The sequence below is a fragment of the Centruroides sculpturatus genome, unplaced genomic scaffold (genome assembly GCF_000671375.1).
Source record: "Centruroides sculpturatus isolate CEXI.00-Female unplaced genomic scaffold, Cexi_2.0 scaffold53, whole genome shotgun sequence".
Taxonomy (NCBI): domain Eukaryota; kingdom Metazoa; phylum Arthropoda; class Arachnida; order Scorpiones; family Buthidae; genus Centruroides; species Centruroides sculpturatus.
In genome coordinates, this window is record NW_019384350.1 from 1,153,273 (window position 1) to 1,175,248 (window position 21,976).

The 21,976-nt window shown below is 27.4% G+C and overlaps 1 protein-coding gene across 1 annotated transcript in view; it reads left to right on the top strand.

Annotated features, from left to right (window-relative positions):
- Window positions 1–21,976, top strand: part of LOC111637420 (sarcolemmal membrane-associated protein-like) — a 92,784-nt gene that overhangs the window by 51,038 nt on the left and 19,770 nt on the right. The window contains exons 2-7 of the mRNA XM_023382907.1: window positions 1,264–1,411; window positions 9,181–9,247; window positions 12,073–12,154; window positions 16,514–16,609; window positions 20,509–20,580; window positions 20,659–20,736. Of these exons, the coding sequence (XP_023238675.1) occupies window positions 1,264–1,411; window positions 9,181–9,247; window positions 12,073–12,154; window positions 16,514–16,609; window positions 20,509–20,580; window positions 20,659–20,736 (543 nt within the window). The remainder of the gene's footprint in view (window positions 1–1,263; window positions 1,412–9,180; window positions 9,248–12,072; window positions 12,155–16,513; window positions 16,610–20,508; window positions 20,581–20,658; window positions 20,737–21,976) is intronic.

A 21,976-nucleotide genomic window follows, 5' to 3' on the forward strand; every position in this document is an offset into this window, starting at 1 on the left:
ACTGTTGATAATTCCGTTTTATATGAATTCCATGTTGTACGAGTCACTTAGTTTTTACAAATACGTGAGCCGTTCACAGCCCGGAACACGTATTTGTAAAATCTAAGTGACTCGTACAACATGGAATTCATATAAAACGGAATTATCAACAGTGTTATAGGGGGGTCGACTGTACATTTATAATAGATACATTTTGAGCCATGACAAGGTGTGGCGGGGTCTGCTAGTTTATTATTATTTGAAGTTGTTCCTTGTCAATGTTTTTATTTTTATTTACAAAGTAGAAATATTTTGTTTTGTTCTCATTTAGTTTTAACATATTTGAGCTCTTGTAATCAGTTAGTTTGCAGAGGATGTTATTTAATTTGTATTGTGCTGCTTGGGGTTATTTTTGGAATGTATTAGGACAATATCATCTGCATATGTTACTACTTTTGCTTTTGGTATCACTTCAAATAGGTTATTCAAGTAGATGTTGAAGAGTTAATTGTGCAAGTATTGATCCTTGGGGAATTTTAGTTTTTAGTGAGAAGCTTTTTGAATACGCATTGTTTACTTTTACTTGATATCTTCAGTTTAACAGATACGACATTAACTATTGTAGAGGTACTTCTGTTAAGCCAATATTAAAAAGTTTTTTTTCGAGAATCAGAGGTCCACACTGTAAAAAGCTTTTAATAAGTCTAGAAATAAGGCTATTACTGAACAAGATTTGTCTAATTTGTTTATAACTTCCTGTTTGAAATATAATAATGTATCTATTGTAGAGAAGTTTTCTCTGTAAGCATATTGATGACAGTGAATCACATTTAGATTGGCAATGTATTTCCAAAGTTTTTTATATAAAATTTTCTTCGTTATTTTTACTAGCATGGGGATGGTGATAATCGGATGGTAATTTTCTATGTTGCTTTTAGACCCTTTATTTTTTGTATATTGGTATGACCATATTGTAATTTAATTTATTCGGGAAGGTTTCTGTTTCAAAGGAATAAGTGCAGTTTGTTTGTGTATATTGTTTTGTATAATTCATTTAAAGTAAATTTTATATTATTTAATAAAAGAATTTACTGTAGATGATTTAACAGAAAGAATTGTTTAGTGAGAATTAAAACAAATGTAGTAGTAATAAAAAATCCTGTAAGGTTATGTTTTCACAAATACTTTAGAAAATGGTTTGGTCTTGAAATAATTTTTTTATTTATGCTAAACAAACACTATTTTCTAAAAATCAGTTTCATGTTTTATTTTACCAATTTCTAGTTTTATCTTCAAGATACAAAGAGCAGTAATGGAACTTTTGTCAATAATCAGCGACTCAGTAAAGGATCAGAAGAGTCTCCTGCCAGAGAAGTTTGTTCGGGAGACATTGTACAGTTTGGAGTTGATGTGGTGGAAAATTCCCGTAAAGGTATGTTTTCACATTATGTAATTTTTAATTTGTATAATTTATTTTGTAAAATAAAGTCAGTGTATAATTTTTAAAAAACAAATACAGTAGAGCATCGATTATCCGACTCAATTGGGACTCAGGTTGGTCGGATAACTGAAAAANAACACGTATTTGTAAAATCTAAGTGACTCGTACAACATGGAATTCATATAAAACGGAATTATCAACAGTGTTATAGGGGGGTCGACTGTACATTTATAATAGATACATTTTGAGCCATGACAAGGTGTGGCGGGGTCTGCTAGTTTATTATTATTTGAAGTTGTTCCTTGTCAATGTTTTTATTTTTATTTACAAAGTAGAAATATTTTGTTTTGTTCTCATTTAGTTTTAACATATTTGAGCTCTTGTAATCAGTTAGTTTGCAGAGGATGTTATTTAATTTGTATTGTGCTGCTTGGGGTTATTTTTGGAATGTATTAGGACAATATCATCTGCATATGTTACTACTTTTGCTTTTGGTATCACTTCAAATAGGTTATTCAAGTAGATGTTGAAGAGTTAATTGTGCAAGTATTGATCCTTGGGGAATTTTAGTTTTTAGTGAGAAGCTTTTTGAATACGCATTGTTTACTTTTACTTGATATCTTCAGTTTAACAGATACGACATTAACTATTGTAGAGGTACTTCTGTTAAGCCAATATTAAAAAGTTTTTTTTCGAGAATCAGAGGTCCACACTGTAAAAAGCTTTTAATAAGTCTAGAAATAAGGCTATTACTGAACAAGATTTGTCTAATTTGTTTATAACTTCCTGTTTGAAATATAATAATGTATCTATTGTAGAGAAGTTTTCTCTGTAAGCATATTGATGACAGTGAATCACATTTAGATTGGCAATGTATTTCCAAAGTTTTTTATATAAAATTTTCTTCGTTATTTTTACTAGCATGGGGATGGTGATAATCGGATGGTAATTTTCTATGTTGCTTTTAGACCCTTTATTTTTTGTATATTGGTATGACCATATTGTAATTTAATTTATTCGGGAAGGTTTCTGTTTCAAAGGAATAAGTGCAGTTTGTTTGTGTATATTGTTTTGTATAATTCATTTAAAGTAAATTTTATATTATTTAATAAAAGAATTTACTGTAGATGATTTAACAGAAAGAATTGTTTAGTGAGAATTAAAACAAATGTAGTAGTAATAAAAAATCCTGTAAGGTTATGTTTTCACAAATACTTTAGAAAATGGTTTGGTCTTGAAATAATTTTTTTATTTATGCTAAACAAACACTATTTTCTAAAAATCAGTTTCATGTTTTATTTTACCAATTTCTAGTTTTATCTTCAAGATACAAAGAGCAGTAATGGAACTTTTGTCAATAATCAGCGACTCAGTAAAGGATCAGAAGAGTCTCCTGCCAGAGAAGTTTGTTCGGGAGACATTGTACAGTTTGGAGTTGATGTGGTGGAAAATTCCCGTAAAGGTATGTTTTCACATTATGTAATTTTTAATTTGTATAATTTATTTTGTAAAATAAAGTCAGTGTATAATTTTTAAAAAACAAATACAGTAGAGCATCGATTATCCGACTCAATTGGGACTCAGGTTGGTCGGATAACTGAAAAAATCGGATAACCGAAAATAATGAAAAAATGCATTATTAGTATAGTATATTAGGATATCCCATGTAATTAGTATATTAGTATATCAATATTAACCAACTTTGTGTTGAATTTTCATCGATGTTTAGCCTAACAAATTTTTTTAAAATAATAATCATCGCTATTGTATCGTTAAAAATTATTTTTAAATTATTTTATTGCTCACAAAACAAACAATCACTCATAATTAGAAAAATAAGTTTCCTTTAAATACTGGCCTCCCTTCAATGGTCAAGCTGGTGTTGCCAGCTAAAACACTCAAAAATTTAACAAAAGTATCCAAGACATAGCCAAATATTGTAGCACCACATCACTAGCGGACATTTGAAATTTGCCGACTAGAACGGTCGGTTAACCAATGTGACAGTTAATTGGGGGTCAGATAATTGATGCTCTACTGTAATGTATTATTTAAAAATTTACTATTCTATAAATAACAACTGTTCTTTATAGCAAGAAATGACTACATAAACATGAAAATAATGGTAATCTAAACTTGGTTTAGATTACCATTGTTTTTTTTATCTATATAAATAATCTTGTTGTGAATGTGTCTCTTTAATCTGATCAGTTCAGTTCGGTAGACTATCAATACAATAAGGTTAATGTGAAATTGTATTTGAAGTGTTTTTAATGGCTGTATTTTAAACTATTTCCAACGTTACCTGTTATACACCGTGGTTTTTAGAAGACAGAACCTTGGTTTTGAACTGAAGAGGGACTTAAAATTCATATAAGTCCGAAATGCATATGTCAAAACAATAAAAGAAGTATCTAACCTGAAAGCTGTATTGATAGTCTACCAAACTGAATTGATCGGATTAAAGAGACACATTTACAATGAAATAGCAGCTACCATAAGTGATGTTTAGATAAATAATCTTGTATTTGGTTACAGTTGAAAGTTTAAAAAAATAGGAATTAAAATAATTTGATTGATAGCATAATATAACATTATTTTGGTGTAGGAAAATGATTTAGAACTCATTTGTTATAGTTCTAAATTATCATAAAATTGAATTGTCCTATGTAAATAAACTGTTTAAATTAATTATATTAATTTCTAATAATTAGTTTTAAATTAAAATATAATTTATTTTAATTGTGATGTAATAGGAAATGACTTAATTTGTTGCTAGTCTTGTGTTTGTTAAATTTGCCAATNTAAATACTGGCCTCCCTTCAATGGTCAAGCTGGTGTTGCCAGCTAAAACACTCAAAAATTTAACAAAAGTATCCAAGACATAGCCAAATATTGTAGCACCACATCACTAGCGGACATTTGAAATTTGCCGACTAGAACGGTCGGTTAACCAATGTGACAGTTAATGGGGGGTCAGATAATTGATGCTCTACTGTAATGTATTATTTAAAAATTTACTATTCTATAAATAACAACTGTTCTTTATAGCAAGAAATGACTACATAAACATGAAAATAATGGTAATCTAAACTTGGTTTAGATTACCATTGTTTTTTTTATCTATATAAATAATCTTGTTGTGAATGTGTCTCTTTAATCTGATCAGTTCAGTTCGGTAGACTATCAATACAATAAGGTTAATGTGAAATTGTATTTGAAGTGTTTTTAATGGCTGTATTTTAAACTATTTCCAACGTTACCTGTTATACACCGTGGTTTTTAGAAGACAGAACCTTGGTTTTGAACTGAAGAGGGACTTAAAATTCATATAAGTCCGAAATGCATATGTCAAAACAATAAAAGAAGTATCTAACCTGAAAGCTGTATTGATAGTCTACCAAACTGAATTGATCGGATTAAAGAGACACATTTACAATGAAATAGCAGCTACCATAAGTGATGTTTAGATAAATAATCTTGTATTTGGTTACAGTTGAAAGTTTAAAAAAATAGGAATTAAAATAATTTGATTGATAGCATAATATAACATTATTTTGGTGTAGGAAAATGATTTAGAACTCATTTGTTATAGTTCTAAATTATCATAAAATTGAATTGTCCTATGTAAATAAACTGTTTAAATTAATTATATTAATTTCTAATAATTAGTTTTAAATTAAAATATAATTTATTTTAATTGTGATGTAATAGGAAATGACTTAATTTGTTGCTAGTCTTGTGTTTGTTAAATTTGCCAATTTACATCTGTTGAATATGAAATGAAAATGACTACCAAATCATATGATGTACAATTTTGATATAAAGTGCCGGTGAGAAAAATACAAGGCTGTAAAAGATTTATAGTTATAAGTAAGGATTTAGTTACATCTACAAATTAAAAAAGAACATTCCACTATTGTGTAAAAACTTTCACTGTCTGGACAAAATAAATTTGCACAATTAAATTAGCTATTTGGTTCCAGTTAAAAATATATATATTTGTATTTGATGTTTTCATTAGTAAAATGTGCATTAATTTTATTGTTCATATATAAAAATGCTTAGTTGTAATGTTAAGTGGAATATAATAAAATAGAATACAGACTATTTTAGTAGCAAGATTATTTTGTATTATATATAGATATTTATATAATATATGTGATTTATTAAATCTAATGAAAACTAAATTTAAAGAATTATTGTATTGAAATTTTGAACCTATATTAAAGAAGTCATTAAGAAATAATAAAATAAAGAAAAACAAAGTTTTTTGTTATATCATTACTTATATTTTAAGAATACTGATAGATTTTCTGAAATTTATAATCTATCATATTTAATCAAACAAAACAAATTTAAATGATAAAATCAAATCTATAAACTTACATTTATGTCCAGAAAAGACTTTAAAACATATAAATGTTGAAAATCTACAGGTGTTTCAATTAAGACTATCAAATAGTAAACCCAAGTTTGTCTTATAACAGAGTCTGTTTTAATCAGGAGACAAAGTTCATTTGGCAAAAGAAATTTTTATTTGCTGTTAGTTTTGGAATTAAAACATCCCCTCTTCAGGCTACAAAAATACATAAAATATATTTAACATAGCAATTTTAAAATACAAAGTAATAAATACAATAAAAATTAAACTACCAACTGAGAACATTTCATTTTTTACATATACTACTCATACTACTATATATATATTTTTTACATTTTTACATATGATTTGAGGAGTATATTGTGATATTAATATCACAATATACTCCTCAAATCATTTTTGTGAAAATTCATTGTTTTAAAAATTTAAGAACATAAAAAAGGAATAAAGTAAAATAAAAAATAATTAAAAATTNTTTTGAAAAAATCAAGCAATGTAAAATAAAAAATAATTAAAAATTGTTTTAAAAAATTATATTGATATGCCAACTGTCAAGAAAAATACATATAATTTTCACTATTCAAATCTTATTTTCCTGGTAAATTCTGAAGACATTAACAACTTATGAATACAATTAACTTTCTTTCAATTATGTTTTTTTACAGTTAAGCAACAGTATTTACTTTCCAAATGCCATCTATCTCCTTACTTTTATTTAAATTAATCGACTTTGACAATTGTAATATTTTACTCTGTTTCTTTTATAGTCTGTGTTCAGTATGTCTTTCATATGGATCTTTCTCAAAATATAATATTTTGACATATATAATATACAGTTTTACCCAATTACAGTTTAACATCATCCATGGGACTGGCAATTTTTTGATATTATAACCGAGTGTCATTATCTGTGGGGTCATAATTTCAGTTCCATAAAAAGTACCAAGTATGTTTAAGAATCTATTATAAAATCCATTCTAATTTAACATTGTATGTATTACCATAAAATTATTTCTTATAATGGTAATACAGTATACTATATCTATTATTGTAATAATAATTTATTATCATATGTATAAAAGTGCAAACTAAATGTTTAAATCAACTTTATTTACATTATTATGTCTAAATTTTACATTGATGTAATTAAAAATTTCAAAAATAACCTTTTATAAGAAATTTCTATTTGTCTTAAGTTTTGATAATGGTAGCATTTCCGGTTTTGAGAATAATGTTGCATCAAAAGGCAACATTAGGTTAAACTAATGTATGTTAATTAAAAAGACATAATAACAATATTCACTTAAAAAAGTCAGTATTTTTAGATTGTAGATGTTTTTCACCTCAAAATTGTTTATCAATGTCATTTTCTAAATCATACACTTTATTCATTATTTTTGATGGAGTTTTCTGAGACCTGTAAAACATTTTCAATAATCTTATTGCATTATGCGCTTTCCTGGTTGATGGCACTTCATTTTCTCTGACTGATGCATTATCTTCATCATCCTCATTTTTTTTGTCTGAAGATTTAATTTGCTCAACAATATCTGCATATGTATAAAATAACATGAGTAACTATGCAGACTGACCGATCATCACGTTGTTTAAAGATGTGACCACTGAAGTCAGGTGGTAAGAGTACCACCCAAAGTCGTTCTAGGAAGTGGACTCTGACCCTAGAAACTGAACACACAATACCTGTACCGTATTTTCTTTGTTAAATAAAATTCATAATCTAATTTTGTAAATCTGGGTGTGCTTAAAATATGATGTTAAAACAGGGTTTTATGTCATTACAAGTGGGTTTTTTTAACATTATCTAGTATAGTAAAATCATGGGATCAATAAAAATTTGACATTATATTAGGGTTGTTGTTACATCCAATGTCATTATAAGCAGGTTAAACTGTATGCCAAAATGTAATATCTTGTAGAAAGCTGTGCCTTCTACATCAAAATCAGCACTTCATCAACAGAATATTTTGTGTGTTTGATGGAATGTAATTGGTTTTGTTCATTATGAGCTCTTATTTTCATGCCAAACAATTACTGAAAAAGTTTACTCTGCTCAGATATAGTATGTGCATGAGAAGCTGCTCAAAAACCAGCAAACACTAATTAGTTGTACTGGTGTTGTGTTTCTTCAAAATAACAAAATCTCACTTTAAGAGTAACTTGGAAAGTTTCTTAGCCTTTCTTCGGGTAAAAACCCAAATAATTTTATAAGAGGGGAATTTATAAACTTGTTTCTTACTGAGAAAAGTTATTGTGAGTGTGCTTATTTTTCATAAAAAAATATCCTTGTTTTATTTTTATGAATGTTTTAGTTTTGTCTAAAAAAACTGCGCACAGTTTTTTAGACAAAACTAAAATACCTGATATCTGTATGCTACATAATAATAAAAACAGAAACTCAAACTATCCTATAAAAAATGGAGTCTTCAAAGTAGTAAATTACCTGCACAAGAATTAAAGAACTAGACCATCAAATATCAACTGTACTTATTTCAGTGTAATGACTGTTAAAATTTACTCTTACAAAAATACAATAAAGCATCGATTATCTGAAATCATTCCAGTTGGCAAATTCAAATTTTCACTAGTGGTGTGGCGCTGCAGCACTCTTCTCTTCCCTGCTGACCTAAACTATGGGACTACTTTATGTAAGGTATGTATTTGTAAGACATATGATACAAAAGATATAATTTTGGTTTGTTGATATAATATTAACAAACCAAAATTATAAAGGGAAAAAATATTAAATTTTATAAAATGTAAAGTTTAATAATCTTCATGAGATTAAGAACTGGATATGCACTTGTACTTGAAATTTAATCTTCACCTATGGTTGTTTCTTTATGAATATGTACAAATTATATAGCACTGAAGAGGGGTTTGAGAGTTCACATCAACTCAAAATGCATATGTAGAAGAAAGAATTGAATAAACTGTACATTTTAACCTTTGATATTTTACTTGCTGAACAAACTACTATACCTATAAATATAGGATTATTTAGTTGAAAAGCATTAGAATACAGCAAACCTATAATTAAGAAAAATTAAAAAACTAATGTATTAATGCAGTGATCTACTAGAAGATTTATTCAATATCTTGCTAGATCATTCTTACATTTGTAAATTGTTCTGTTTCAAACAAACTTTTTCTAGCCTTTTTTAAAATTAATTATTAAAATTTGTTTAAGTACTCTGTTACATTAGTAACAAATTATTATGAATAATAATTTTTATTTAATTAATATACGACACCACAATGAGCGTTTCAGTTATTTGATTAACATTATATTGTGTTTGAAATTATTAATATTAAATTTGATATATTTTTTAAAATTTATTTAATTTTTAAATTACAGTAACTCATGGATGCATTGTTGCTACACTAAAGTTATTTCTTCCTGATGGAAAAGAAGCCAAAGCTAGGTATTTAAAAGTTTTATTAATTATGATTTATATTTCACAATGATTTTGTTATATTGTATGAAATAACATAGCATTTTCAAATGTTAAATTTATATTTTTTATATTAAATAAAACTCCTTATTCATTTTCATAACATAACATAAAAAAATCATATTTTGTATTTAAAATTATCTTTTGTAAAAAAAAGAACAGTAATATAGTTTTGAAAGCAAACCTTTATTTTATTTAATAAATAATTTATTACTTGAAATATTATTATATTCTATAATAAAACTTTTAAATACCTACTTTCAAAAATAGAAGTGAATACTTAAAATTTAAGTATTCACTTCTATTTTTGATACAAAGTAGATTACTATTACTACATACAATATGTCTAGAAAGATCATACATTAGAATCTCCTTATATATATGTTTTAAACTTGGGCATATTCATAGTTCTAAAAACTGTGTTTTTGATTCCAGTTTGAAAATTTTGCTTTTGAAATTTAAAGATCAAAATAAAATGGTTAACTTTTAAAATTTCAAATAGTAATCAGCATCTTGTAACCTATCATTTTAAAGGATTTTTAATGCTGAATCTAGTGGTTCACAAATTGAAATTGATCTAAGATTCAGAAATTAAGTTAAAACCACAAAATAACAAAAGTTTTTGAGTTAATTGGAATATTTTTCATACTTTGAAAGTGTTTGTAAAGTTCACCTTTACAGATACATTCAATCTCTCAAAGGATTGACATATTTGTTCAAACAAAACAAATGCTGAAAAATTAAAAGTAGATTTAGTTTTAAACTTCTTATATATATATATATATGTTAGGAATATTACCACCATAGATGCCTGACACATTCTTTTTGGCACACACTGTTTAATTACTTAATGGTACATTATGATTCATGTTTGCTTTGTGTAATGGATAATAATTTTATCATTTTGATACTTTAATTACAATCACTTAGTAAATTATCTATATTGAATATTTTGTGGAAAGATATTTAGCTTCCAAATTCATCCAAATTTTGTATTCTGACATTTTCAGACATTCAGAAGAGATTTCCATGAGGAAAAATTTAGTTTTAAAATTCATCTCTGCTGAATTTGTGATATTGTGAGTGGCAAAAATTATACATAGACTGTGCATAATGTACATATGCAATGTTCAATTTCTGAGTATAAAAATGCCTACAGCATGTGAAACACCATTTTGTTTTTCTGCAGATAAGCAGCAGTGGTACCACCATGATCATGCCTAAATGCACCTTTCTTGTGGTGAGATTTTAATGAAAATAATGCCAATGCTCTGAGTGTGCTTTGAGAGTCATTATACATTAAGAAATCACACCAAGGTGTTTTACTTCAGAGACCACAGAATAGGAGTACTTTAATTATGATCACCAGATATTATCAAAATGAGGATAGAAACATTATTATGAAATTATATAATAATATTTTACAAATACATTAGTTTTTTATTATAAATTATAGAAACAAAGTATATCAAACAAACAGCTGTATTTTTTTATGAAGCTATTAAAGCTAATTAAGGTTAGTGTTAACAGTGCAATAAAGGGATCTGTTCATTTGATATTTGAAGTAATTATTGAGTTGATTATATTTATTGTAAAAAAGTATATTATATAATGTAGTTTTTATGTTACTTACATATTAAGGTAATGAATTTTGCTCACAAACACAAATAGGAAACATTCTTAAACTACAAAATTCTATGCATATAAGTACCAAAAATATTTTTTAAAATTAATTTTTCCTTGTTATTATTAGGAAATATTGTAAATTTTAACTTGATATAATTTCATTTTTGTAAATTCTCTTTAAATATATAAAATTTATAAATACTATCAATGTAGAAAAACTTTTAAACTTGTTAATACATTAAAAATCTAATACATCATAAATCTAAATCTTAATATATAACTAAACATTTCATTTTTAATGCTTTTCAATAATACAGTAGAGCAGTGGTTCCCAACCTTTTTTCATTAGCGTACCCCGTGACATGTCATATCTCTAGATTGTACCCCTCATTTAAGAAATTTAGTGAGTAACCGTATTGTTAATTTTACATATTGTAACTTTAAATTAAAGAAAAAAAAACTAAAAGAAAAAATGTATAATAAAGTTGTGATTGTTGCAAGGAACATTATTTATCTAATAATTTTTTAATACTATTAGTTTGTGATACATAATATATTATTTTTTCTGCCATAATAACAAACTTTTTTCTGTACCCCTAAACAACCTATCGCATACCCCTAGGGGTACGCGTACCACAGGTTGGGAATCGCTGCAGTAGAGCATCGATTATCCGAACGTCGATCAACCAAAATGTCAATTAACCGAAAGCTTTCCAGTCAGCAAATTTAAATTTCCGCTAGTGCTGTGGTGCTGCAATCTTGGCTATTCCAATATTATTTTTGTTGGTGTGCATATTTTAGTTGGCAGCACTGGTGCAATCATGAGAGGGTACTTAAGGACGTGCCAGGATTTGAACAAATTTCAACATGGGATGGGTTAATATATTTTTTCGTACATAATCGGTTATCTGAAAAATAAGTTATCCGAACAACCCCAGTCCCCAATTGATTCGGATAATCAATGCTCTACTGTATATCTGTTTTTGAAAATTAAGGAAAATTGTTAAGAGAATTATGACACTTTTGGATATGTTTCATTTGTACCATCAGAGTATTACTTTAAATTCTAAAATCCAGTCAACAATTAATTATTTATAATAATTTTAAATTTAAAAAGTAAAACTTTCTTTGTTATGAAATTGAACAGTTTTTTGGTATTTTCAATTTAGTCCAACCACAACAGTTGTACCTGCAATTCCTGAAGCCACTATTTCAACTCATGATTTGTATCAACTTTCACAGTATTTACAAGTATGTGCAAGTTTTTATATAATTCTAATTTAAAAATCTTACAATAATAATAATAATAATTTTTAGTTTCATCTGAAATAATATGTTGATTTTTATCATATTAGTCTAATTTCATTGTTCTATGTCAAAACAGTGAAATTAGATTGATATGAACCTTGATAATGATAGCCTTGTAACAGCCAAAACTAAATTCATATTATAGATATTTAATATAACCAGGACATTCTTCATTTAGCTTTTTGTTTAGATATGTATCAAATTATTATTTCAGCAACCTAAATAGCGCTGTTTTTCCCAAACTTATCATGATGACTTTTGTATGTTATAACTCTCTTTTTTTTATTATTTTTAAAAACCTTTAACAAAATGCATTTTGGACTCATATCATCCCTCTTCAGTTGTTACATATTAAAATTTTGTGTACAAATCAAATTATTAAATAAACATTTGGCTTTCATTTGGCTGGGGTATTTAAACATTATTGAATACTGTTTAAATACCCTGTAAAAGTGATATAAAAGTTCTTCATTTTTATGTTTATTTATACTTGAAATGTGTGCTTATCTTATGGTATATGTCTTGTTAATTTTAATAATGTATTTGAAGATTTGAAAGCCAAATGTATATTTAATAATTTGATTTGTACTCCGAATTTTAATATGTAACAACTGAAGAGATGATACAAGTCTGAAATGCATTTTGTTAAAGGTACTTAGAAAGAATAAAAACAGAGTTATAATATACAAAAGTCATTATGATAAGTTTGGGAAAAACAACACTATTTAGGTTACTGAAATAATAATTTGATAACCAGAACAATTTTTTACATTTACTTTACATTAAAGAACTCTCAACTAGACTTGAGAATTATAATGGTATCTTTTTATATACTAATTGTCACTTACCATGGTTTGTTTTGAGTACTTCAAACACAATTTGACTTTTTAATTTTGCATTATTTGAAAGGTTTTCTTCATCTCTTGTCTTTTTTATTGTGATGTTTTGTACATATACAAAATATTAACTGATCCAAACATAAAATTAAAATGATAGATTTAAATTTGCACTTTCTCACTCAGATTTGATTGAATCATTGATATAGAGGCTATTCCATTTTAATCCTACAAAAAAAAAATGTTTCAGAAAAATTTGTTACTGTATCAAGGGGATCACAAGATGGTGCTATCAGTTTCCCCATAAATGGCACTATTATTGGTGAAAGTGTGGTCAACTTCATTTTCTTAAATGGGAACCCCACTTTTTATTGAATATTATGATTCTACATAAAAAATAGACAAACTTTTATCTAAAATATTGTTTTGAAGGATGCACTTATAATTTTAAGCATTTGAAGGTTTCTATTCAAGAAAATAAAGTTGATCCTGTTTTCAACAGTAATAATGCCATCTTGTTGCCCTTATGATACAATATAAATTTTTGTCTCAAACATTTTTTATAAGTAGACTAGATGCAAATTTTTTGATATATTCACATGTACAGGTAACCTCCATATAAACCAGGAGTTACATTCCAAAAAATTGCCATGTTATACAAATCTGTGTTATATGAAACAAAGAACTAGTGTGAAAAGGGGGGGTTAGGTTCCAAAAATTAAAAAACATGCTGTTAAATCCTTATTTAAATCAGATTTATTATTCATTTTTTTCATAGGTAAAATACTTATTTATTATTTAAGTAAATATTTTACCAGAGGATTATTCATCCTATATGATGATCTCNTATTAGATTTGTGATTGTAATTAATTAATACTAAAAAGCACTTGAGCCTTTTTTCTCTACTATAACATATATTAGGCCTACCACTCCCCAAATAATGGTATATGTAAAAATATGAGGATCTAAGCTGCAGCTTGTTCAGCATGTGTACAGATTGAATTGGATTGAGCAATGCAACAGATGGGCACTCCTGGGGAGCACACTGATTAATTATAATAAACACAATTATAAAACTAATTAATTTTCTTAATGTACACATATCAAGATCCCAAAGCCCGATGTATTCATACTAATCCAAACTCTCACTGTAATTAATCAGACTAATATTTTGCTACAATTAATAATTAGAAACTAAATAATTTGGTACTAGATGTAAGAAACTGACACCACTGTAAGAAACAGTAAGGGTGCGATTATGCAGACACAAGCGAGCAAATTTTCTGAGAGAGCGAGAATATGTGGTGAGAAGAGGCGAGACGCGATAAATATCAAAACCTGTCAGATATGTGCGAGAACCAGAAATTCGCTCTCACGATTGTTATTTCTCGCTTCTCATTTGTGCATGGTTTTCCTTTGCGAAAACTAAATCGCTCGCAACCTCTCTCTCGCTCTAAATTCGCATCTGCATAGTCGCACCCTAAGGCATTGCTGCCCGACTGTGGTCTGCCTTAGGTGGAAGGCACAGTGACCCTCACTTTTTCCTGCGATCTGTCAGGATGATGCAAGAAGTCATTTGGACGTATGAGGGTAGCAGTTGCTGGATGCAGAGAATAACACAGAAACCAAATTTACACAATTAATCATGTCTACTAAAGTATACAACATGCTTACATAAGTATTTCTACAGATGTCTTATTTTTGACAATCTCACGAAGACAGAGGAAAGTTTTGCTCTTTTATGAATGAAAACATAGTTCACTTCACACCAGCATTTAGAAATTAAATATAGGACACTTCCATATTACGTGTTTAATTTCGCTCTTTTGATGTTCACAAAGAAAAAATGAAGCAAAAGGAGAGAGTTTGTCTTTCAATCCTTGTTGTGGCCAAAACAGGAGAAGGGTGATCGTTGCTGTTGACGTACAGTACCTCAGGAGGCTGGAGGGATGTAGTCATGCACATGGAGAAGTTAAGTTCCTGTTTCATTGGTCTAGGCTAGGAGTCAGCAATTTGTCAAGTGAGAAGAGCCAAATTGTCATGGAAACAGGATAACAAAAGTACCAGAGAGCTGCATATATGAAATATACATATGTATATTACAGTTGAGCATTGTTTATCCGAATCAATTGGGGACTGGGGTTGTTCAGATAACTTATTTTTCGGATAACAGATTATGTACGAAAAAATATATTAACCTATCCCATGTTGAAATTTTTCTCCATTGCATGTCGCTTTGCATTGAATTTTCGTCAATGTTAAGCCTAACGTAAACTTTTTAAAATAATAATCGTGGCTATTGTATCGTTAAAAATTATTTTTTTATTTTGTACAAACAAAATAAATATATTGAAAAATATAAAAACCAATAAAAATATACTTCAGAAGTTGATCTAGTATCAAAAACGTTCGATTCAGCACCACACACAATCCTCAGAAAAACACCACACAAAAGTGCCAGTGCTGTCAGCTAAAACACACACACTAACAAAAAAAAATATTGGAGTAGCCAAAGATTGCAGCGCCACAGCACTAGCGAAAATTTAAATTTGCCGACTGGAATGCTTTCGGTTTTAACTGATGTTTCAGATAAACGATGCTATACTGTATGTGACTTTTATCACTGCCGTGGTATTGTTTGTATTCTGTTTCTGCAATGCCATTGCAACCACTAACCAATTAATTCATAATTTCATCCTTCATTTTATGAAGCCAAATGATTATGTAGATACATTCAATTTTGGTTTTGATAACACTGGTTTATATAGCCTGTTCTCAAGTTGTTAAATTTGTCTTCAGTTTCTTGAACTGAATTGAATGTGGAACTTATGATAGATTTTGATTTACTTTTTCTTAAATATTGTGTACATAATTTATTATTATTATTAACTTTCATTGCATTTTCACCACTACAAAGGCAATCTTTAAGATGACTCATAAAAGGCTAAATAGATTCCATTTGTTTAGTTACTTATATAATATATTATTGAAAGTAAGTCCTGATCTTGAATAGTGCCAAACATTTTCCTGTCTGTGCCTCAATTTTCTTATTTTACAGGATCATATACTTTATGTATTAAAGTTTAGTAAGTAACAATAGTAATAGACTCAATAATTTCAAATATGTTATTGTTTTAACATAATACTTTTAAAAATTGTTTGAAAATAGTTTATAAAATTTTGAATTATTAATAAAAAAAAAATTTAATGAATATTATTGAATTGCTTAATACTTTATATCTCAAAATGTTTAAATATACTAAATTAATTCAATAAAATCATGAACTTTAATTTTTTCATTTATTTTTCAGAATTATTATCTGTAATTTGTTAATTGTAAGATACAGTAAATTTTTTACTATTTAAAAAACTTTTTGTTTTAAGTATCAAATTTTATTTCTTAAAATAAATTGTGAAAAATGTGTGTATTTATAATTTTATAAAATATAGATAAATTTATTTCAGGAAGCACTTCATCGGGAACAAATTTTAGAAAATAAACTTATTACATTGCAAAAAGTTATGTCCAGTACCCAAGAAGCTTCAGATAATGGATGGAAGGTATATTTTGAAATTTGCTCTATTAAGTAAGAAAATTCTATTTAATAATAATACAAAGTTCAGTATTAAAAACATTATGTATATGTTTTAAAAAATATTGTAAACAGTTTAATTTAATTATATTAAAGTACAATAATAAACGAGTGAAATGTTTGGAAAAAAGTTAAAATTTTGAGCATCATTATTTATATATTATTAACAGTAAAAGTAATTCTACTTAAGTTTCAGTCAGTTTTTTTCAAGCTCTTTATTAATTAACTTCTAGTTAGCAAATCTAAATACAGATACAGATTGAAATTCTAGAGTTAGTTGAAGTTTTATATAATTTTTTTTGTATATGAATAAATATTTAATATTTGAATAAATCAAGTAAAAGAAACATTACTAGAAATCAATTTTTAAAAAATGAAAATCTTTTCAAATTATAACAAAGGAAAAAAATTTATTTTTGTCTACGTGAGTTAATTAATGAAAGTAATATTTATTTTTAAAAAATGATGTTATGGTAAATATGATGAGTAATAATTGCAATTTTAAAAGTCCTGTATAGTTTAGTGTTGGAGTAAGGCTATGAATTTTATGAAATATGTAGACATTTGATATATCATTCATTGTTAATTTAAATATAATTTGAAAATACAGCTTAAGTAAAGTAATGTATATCTAAATGAAGTAGGCTGTTTAAAGGCTCTAAACCAGTGATTCTCAAACTTTTTCGATCCACCGCCCCCTTTGTTCCATAAAGTTATACCCAACGCCCCCTAACCCATTTTCTCTTGTGTGAGAAAAGGATTGGAAATATTCTTAGGAAAACTTTTCTATGAATCTCACACTTTGTGCCCTTACTGTACATTGTTCTCATCATCTGGAAACCATTAAACGCAATGTTTCCTCTTATCAGCCCCAATTTTGCCTTTGGTCACCGTTCAATACCCTGCCTCTATCATAGATCTATTCATCGCGCCAGAAGGGGGCGTTATTGCTTACTTTGAGAAACGCTGAGCTAAAATAAAAGTCAATGTGTTAGAAATATTCAAGTTGTGACCTTCAATAAAAAATAAAAAATATATAAAATGTCAACATTTTATATATATTCCGTCGAATTTTTATATATAGAATTTGTCTGCCGTCACCCCTCTATATTTCCTTAACGCCCCCAATTCTCTTTGAGCCGTCTACTGCCCCCCTGAAAGCCTCCAGCGCCCACAAGGGGGCGTTATCGCCCACTTTGAGAAACGCTGCTCTAAACTAATAACAATAGAATAGATCACTTCAAATAAAAATTAAGTTTCATAAAGTATATTTGTATTATAGAAGTTCTAAAACAGGTCGGCAATCTATGGTATGTGGGATGATTTTTAGTGGTGCACTGATTGACTAGAAATGTAGTAAAAATTGTATTTTAATTATTAATTACACATTTAAATGGAATTTATAGTTCAGTGAAGGCCATTTTACATTAAAAATGAACCATTTGTTTGTATATTTTTATTACAGTGCATGTGTTTATGCTTTGTGTCATCATCTACATGTTATGCAAGCACTTCATGTGTAAGAACATAATTCAATTAACAACTTAACTTCAAAATTATATACTGTATTTTTGAAGTTTGTTATAACTGGGATAATTTTGATAACATACATAATAAGCTTGGTAGAATCATGTCGGCACTCTGAATAACACTATAACTTACGTTCAGCACAACACCGCTGAAAGGTTGCTGACCCATTCTAAATTGTTCTAATGAAAGAATGTTATTTTTCTCCCTTTTTAAAATAAACTAAACTATCTTTAACATTTAGTTTATTTTTAAACTAAAACTAAATGCACTAAATAAATAAAAAAATTAGCAAATCAAATCAAACAATTAATATAAATATAAAATAACAATAAAACTTGATTATTCACCTTCATTTGTTTTCTGTATGGTAAACTTTTCATACAGAAAACAAAATGATTTCTTTCTTGAACACTGATTAAATGCATTTGATCATATTTCAGAATATACAATTTTTAATTTTATTATTTGGTGTTGTTTATATTTCATTTATAGATTAGATAAACATGACTGCTAAATTGATTACAAATTCTAATTTTCATTATTTATTTCAGTGTTTTACAACCTGTGGGTCGCGACCCCCAGGGAGGTTGCAAAGCCTTACACGGGGGTTGCGGGTAAAAGAAAAAGACAAGTGTTTGTAGGTCCTCCACTACAATAAAAAAAACTACAATCTCAGTAAGAAGGCTGTGCCTGTTTATTTTACAGTACAATTGGTTTTTTGATCGATATTTAGGTCTCAGCAGAAAGAAAGTTAAATATGTAGTTTTTAAAATCACTGACATAGTTTTAATATGGCCCTGGGGGGTCGCCAGAATTTTTTAACTTGTAAAGGGGTCGCTTATTCAAGAAGGTTGAAAAACACTGCTTTAAACTATCAGAAATGCTTATAGTTACATATTTATGTAGTAAAATAAAAGAACCTGATCTGTTCTTAATGCAGAACACTTATTTTACAAATAATCTCAATTTCCAAAATTCAATAGAACCTGTTATTGGAGGTAGATAATAAATGAGGATTAATAATAAAAATAAAATCAGTAGAAGTGGTTTTCTTTAGAAAATATATATTGAGTTTAACTGTTAACTTGTAAATTATTCTAAAAACATATCTTTATAAATGCATTTTAATTATTAGCAAATCATTTATTCTATTCCTTTTTTTCCTTTCAAAAATTTATTTCAGTTGATTAAACAAATAAATAGTTAGTTAATAAACAAATTATTAATAAATTAGACTAATCTGATATGTTTCTAGAATGATAAATATTTTATTCTGAAAGATCATATATGACAAAATTATATACTACTAAATAATTATATTGGAAATAAAATTATACATTAATAATTATAAAATTAATGTATCATTTTAAAAATGTTTGATTTAAAAGTTCTTACATATGTAATATATATTCTATATGCTCAAACAGGATAACTGGTTTAGAATACTGTGATTCGAATGTTAAACTATAAAGACCTGATGATGGAATAATGAACATTCCAAAAACATTAACCATTCATTTAATAAAACAAATATTTTCTGGTTTCTTCTAAATTTGAGTTTGTTTCACTAATCAGTTTCTTTTTCCATTGCTATTCAATATTTTTATAATTTCTGATTGGATTTTTGTGTAGTTTCTTTAATTTAAGTTACCTTAATTTAAAAGTCAAAAGTAATGAATTTTTTCTTAAGATATCTTTTTAATATAATGAATAAACAGTTTCAGCAATTTAGTTGCTTTTTAAAAGCAACTTATTGCTGAAACTGATTATTCATTATATTAAAAACTTATTGACTACTTTGTATAATAATTGCAAAATATTCAGCTCTGTTGATGCATAGACCTACGTGTAATATTTTAATAAAACTCTCATGTATGTGTCTATTCAAACATCAACAGACCTGAACTTTATATGTTACTATATAACTAGAAAAGTTATAAATACAAATAAAAATATTGTAATATAAAATTAATACAAGATAAATTTAAATATTTTAATATTATTTATGGTGTAATTTAATCTGATTTACTGTCTAATATTCAACAGAAATAAAATTGTCATCAAAATGGTAGAGATGAATAATCATATCTTCATTTATGAAGTTCTGACAATTTTTTCATTATTTTTTTCTTTCACTACAGTATTGATGGCCTTAATGTCAGTCAGCCAAAGTATAAATTTATATAAATGCAAAATGTAAACAAAACATATAATGATGTTTGTTTACTTAGAGCTGAAAAAAAGCTATGATCTTCCTTCAATGCTAACCATAAAAATATATGAATTAATTTAACTTTCAAGAAATATCGGTTTTAAATTTAAAATTTAAATTTTCAGGCTTTAATTGATGAAGATAGACTCCTTAGCAGAATAGAAACTTTGGAAAGCCAATTACAAGCTTGTTCAAGAGTAAATTAAAAATTTTTATTTCACTAAAAATATTTATTTTTTATATAATTTTAATATTGATATATCCTGCATTAATAGAACTTTTCTGATGATAAAGTGAGAGAAGAAATTATAAAATTACAAGAAGAAAAGGATAAATATCAAAATATTGCTAAAGTAAGTAAAATAATTGTAGAATACATTTAATTTTTGGGTTACTGTTATTCTAGGTATCGAACATGGCGTCGGTCGCCAACTCGGTCGGCGCTTCGAGTTGCCATCTTGTTTGCGAACTCGGCGGCTGCGGCGGCAGCTCCGACGCCCCCCCAAAAGTGCAACAAAGCGAATTACAAAATAATAATAATAATATTTCGTAATTCTTTCTTATTACTAAAACATTAATTCATACAAAAAATATAATTTCTAAAAATAGACGAGTAAATTAAAACACTCTTTCCTAGACCGACTTCGAGTGATTTATATTAGCGGACAAATAGTAATCAACAAAGATACTTTACTTTAACCAATGTTAATTCTTTTATTTTCATAGTTTTCAAATCACGTTCCAAATGCATTTCGCCTTTACAGCCTCATCAGTGGATTATCCAACAACCAGACACTTATTTCCTTTTATACAAATAAATTTTTCCCAGCATGCATCAACGTTAAGACCGACATTCTGATTCAACAAATTTGCATGTTCTATTATACAAAGATGTTCTACCACACGTCTTTTAAACAAATTTTCCATTTTATACAATATTCTTACAGAGTCTCTATTAATTTTACAATTATAATTAACACAATGTTGATACCATGGTGACTCTTGTCTTTTTAGACGAATCGCTGCCTCGTGTTCTTTTAGGCGTATCTCGAGCTTCCGTCCCGTTTCTCCAACATATGATTTCGCTTGTAAACAATCACATGATACCTTGTAGACCACTCCTGCGACGTCAAGCTGATTTCTTACTGTTTTTCGACCTTTAGTATTTATAATATTAATAACATTCGACATTTTATTTTCCTGCTTGGCCACTACACATACAGAAGACTTTTTAAATAAAGGTTTATATCGTTCATAAAAACTATATATATAAGGCATTTTTACATAAATGTTATTATCTATACAATTTTTAACATTATATCTGTAATTTATAAAAGAATTATACCACTTACAAATTTTATTCTTCGGGTAATCATTCAATAAATATTTTCTAAATAATTGTTTAATTTCTTTATTTATATCTTCATAGAGTGTTGTTCTGTTTAGTATTTTCCTCAATTCCATGGTAAAAACGTTTCTCTTAGTTTCTATAGGGCAATAAGATTTATAACTAATTGTTTTTTCTGTATTACACAATTTTTCATACTTACGGAACACCAATTGCGTTTTCTCACGCTTAATAGTCACATCCAA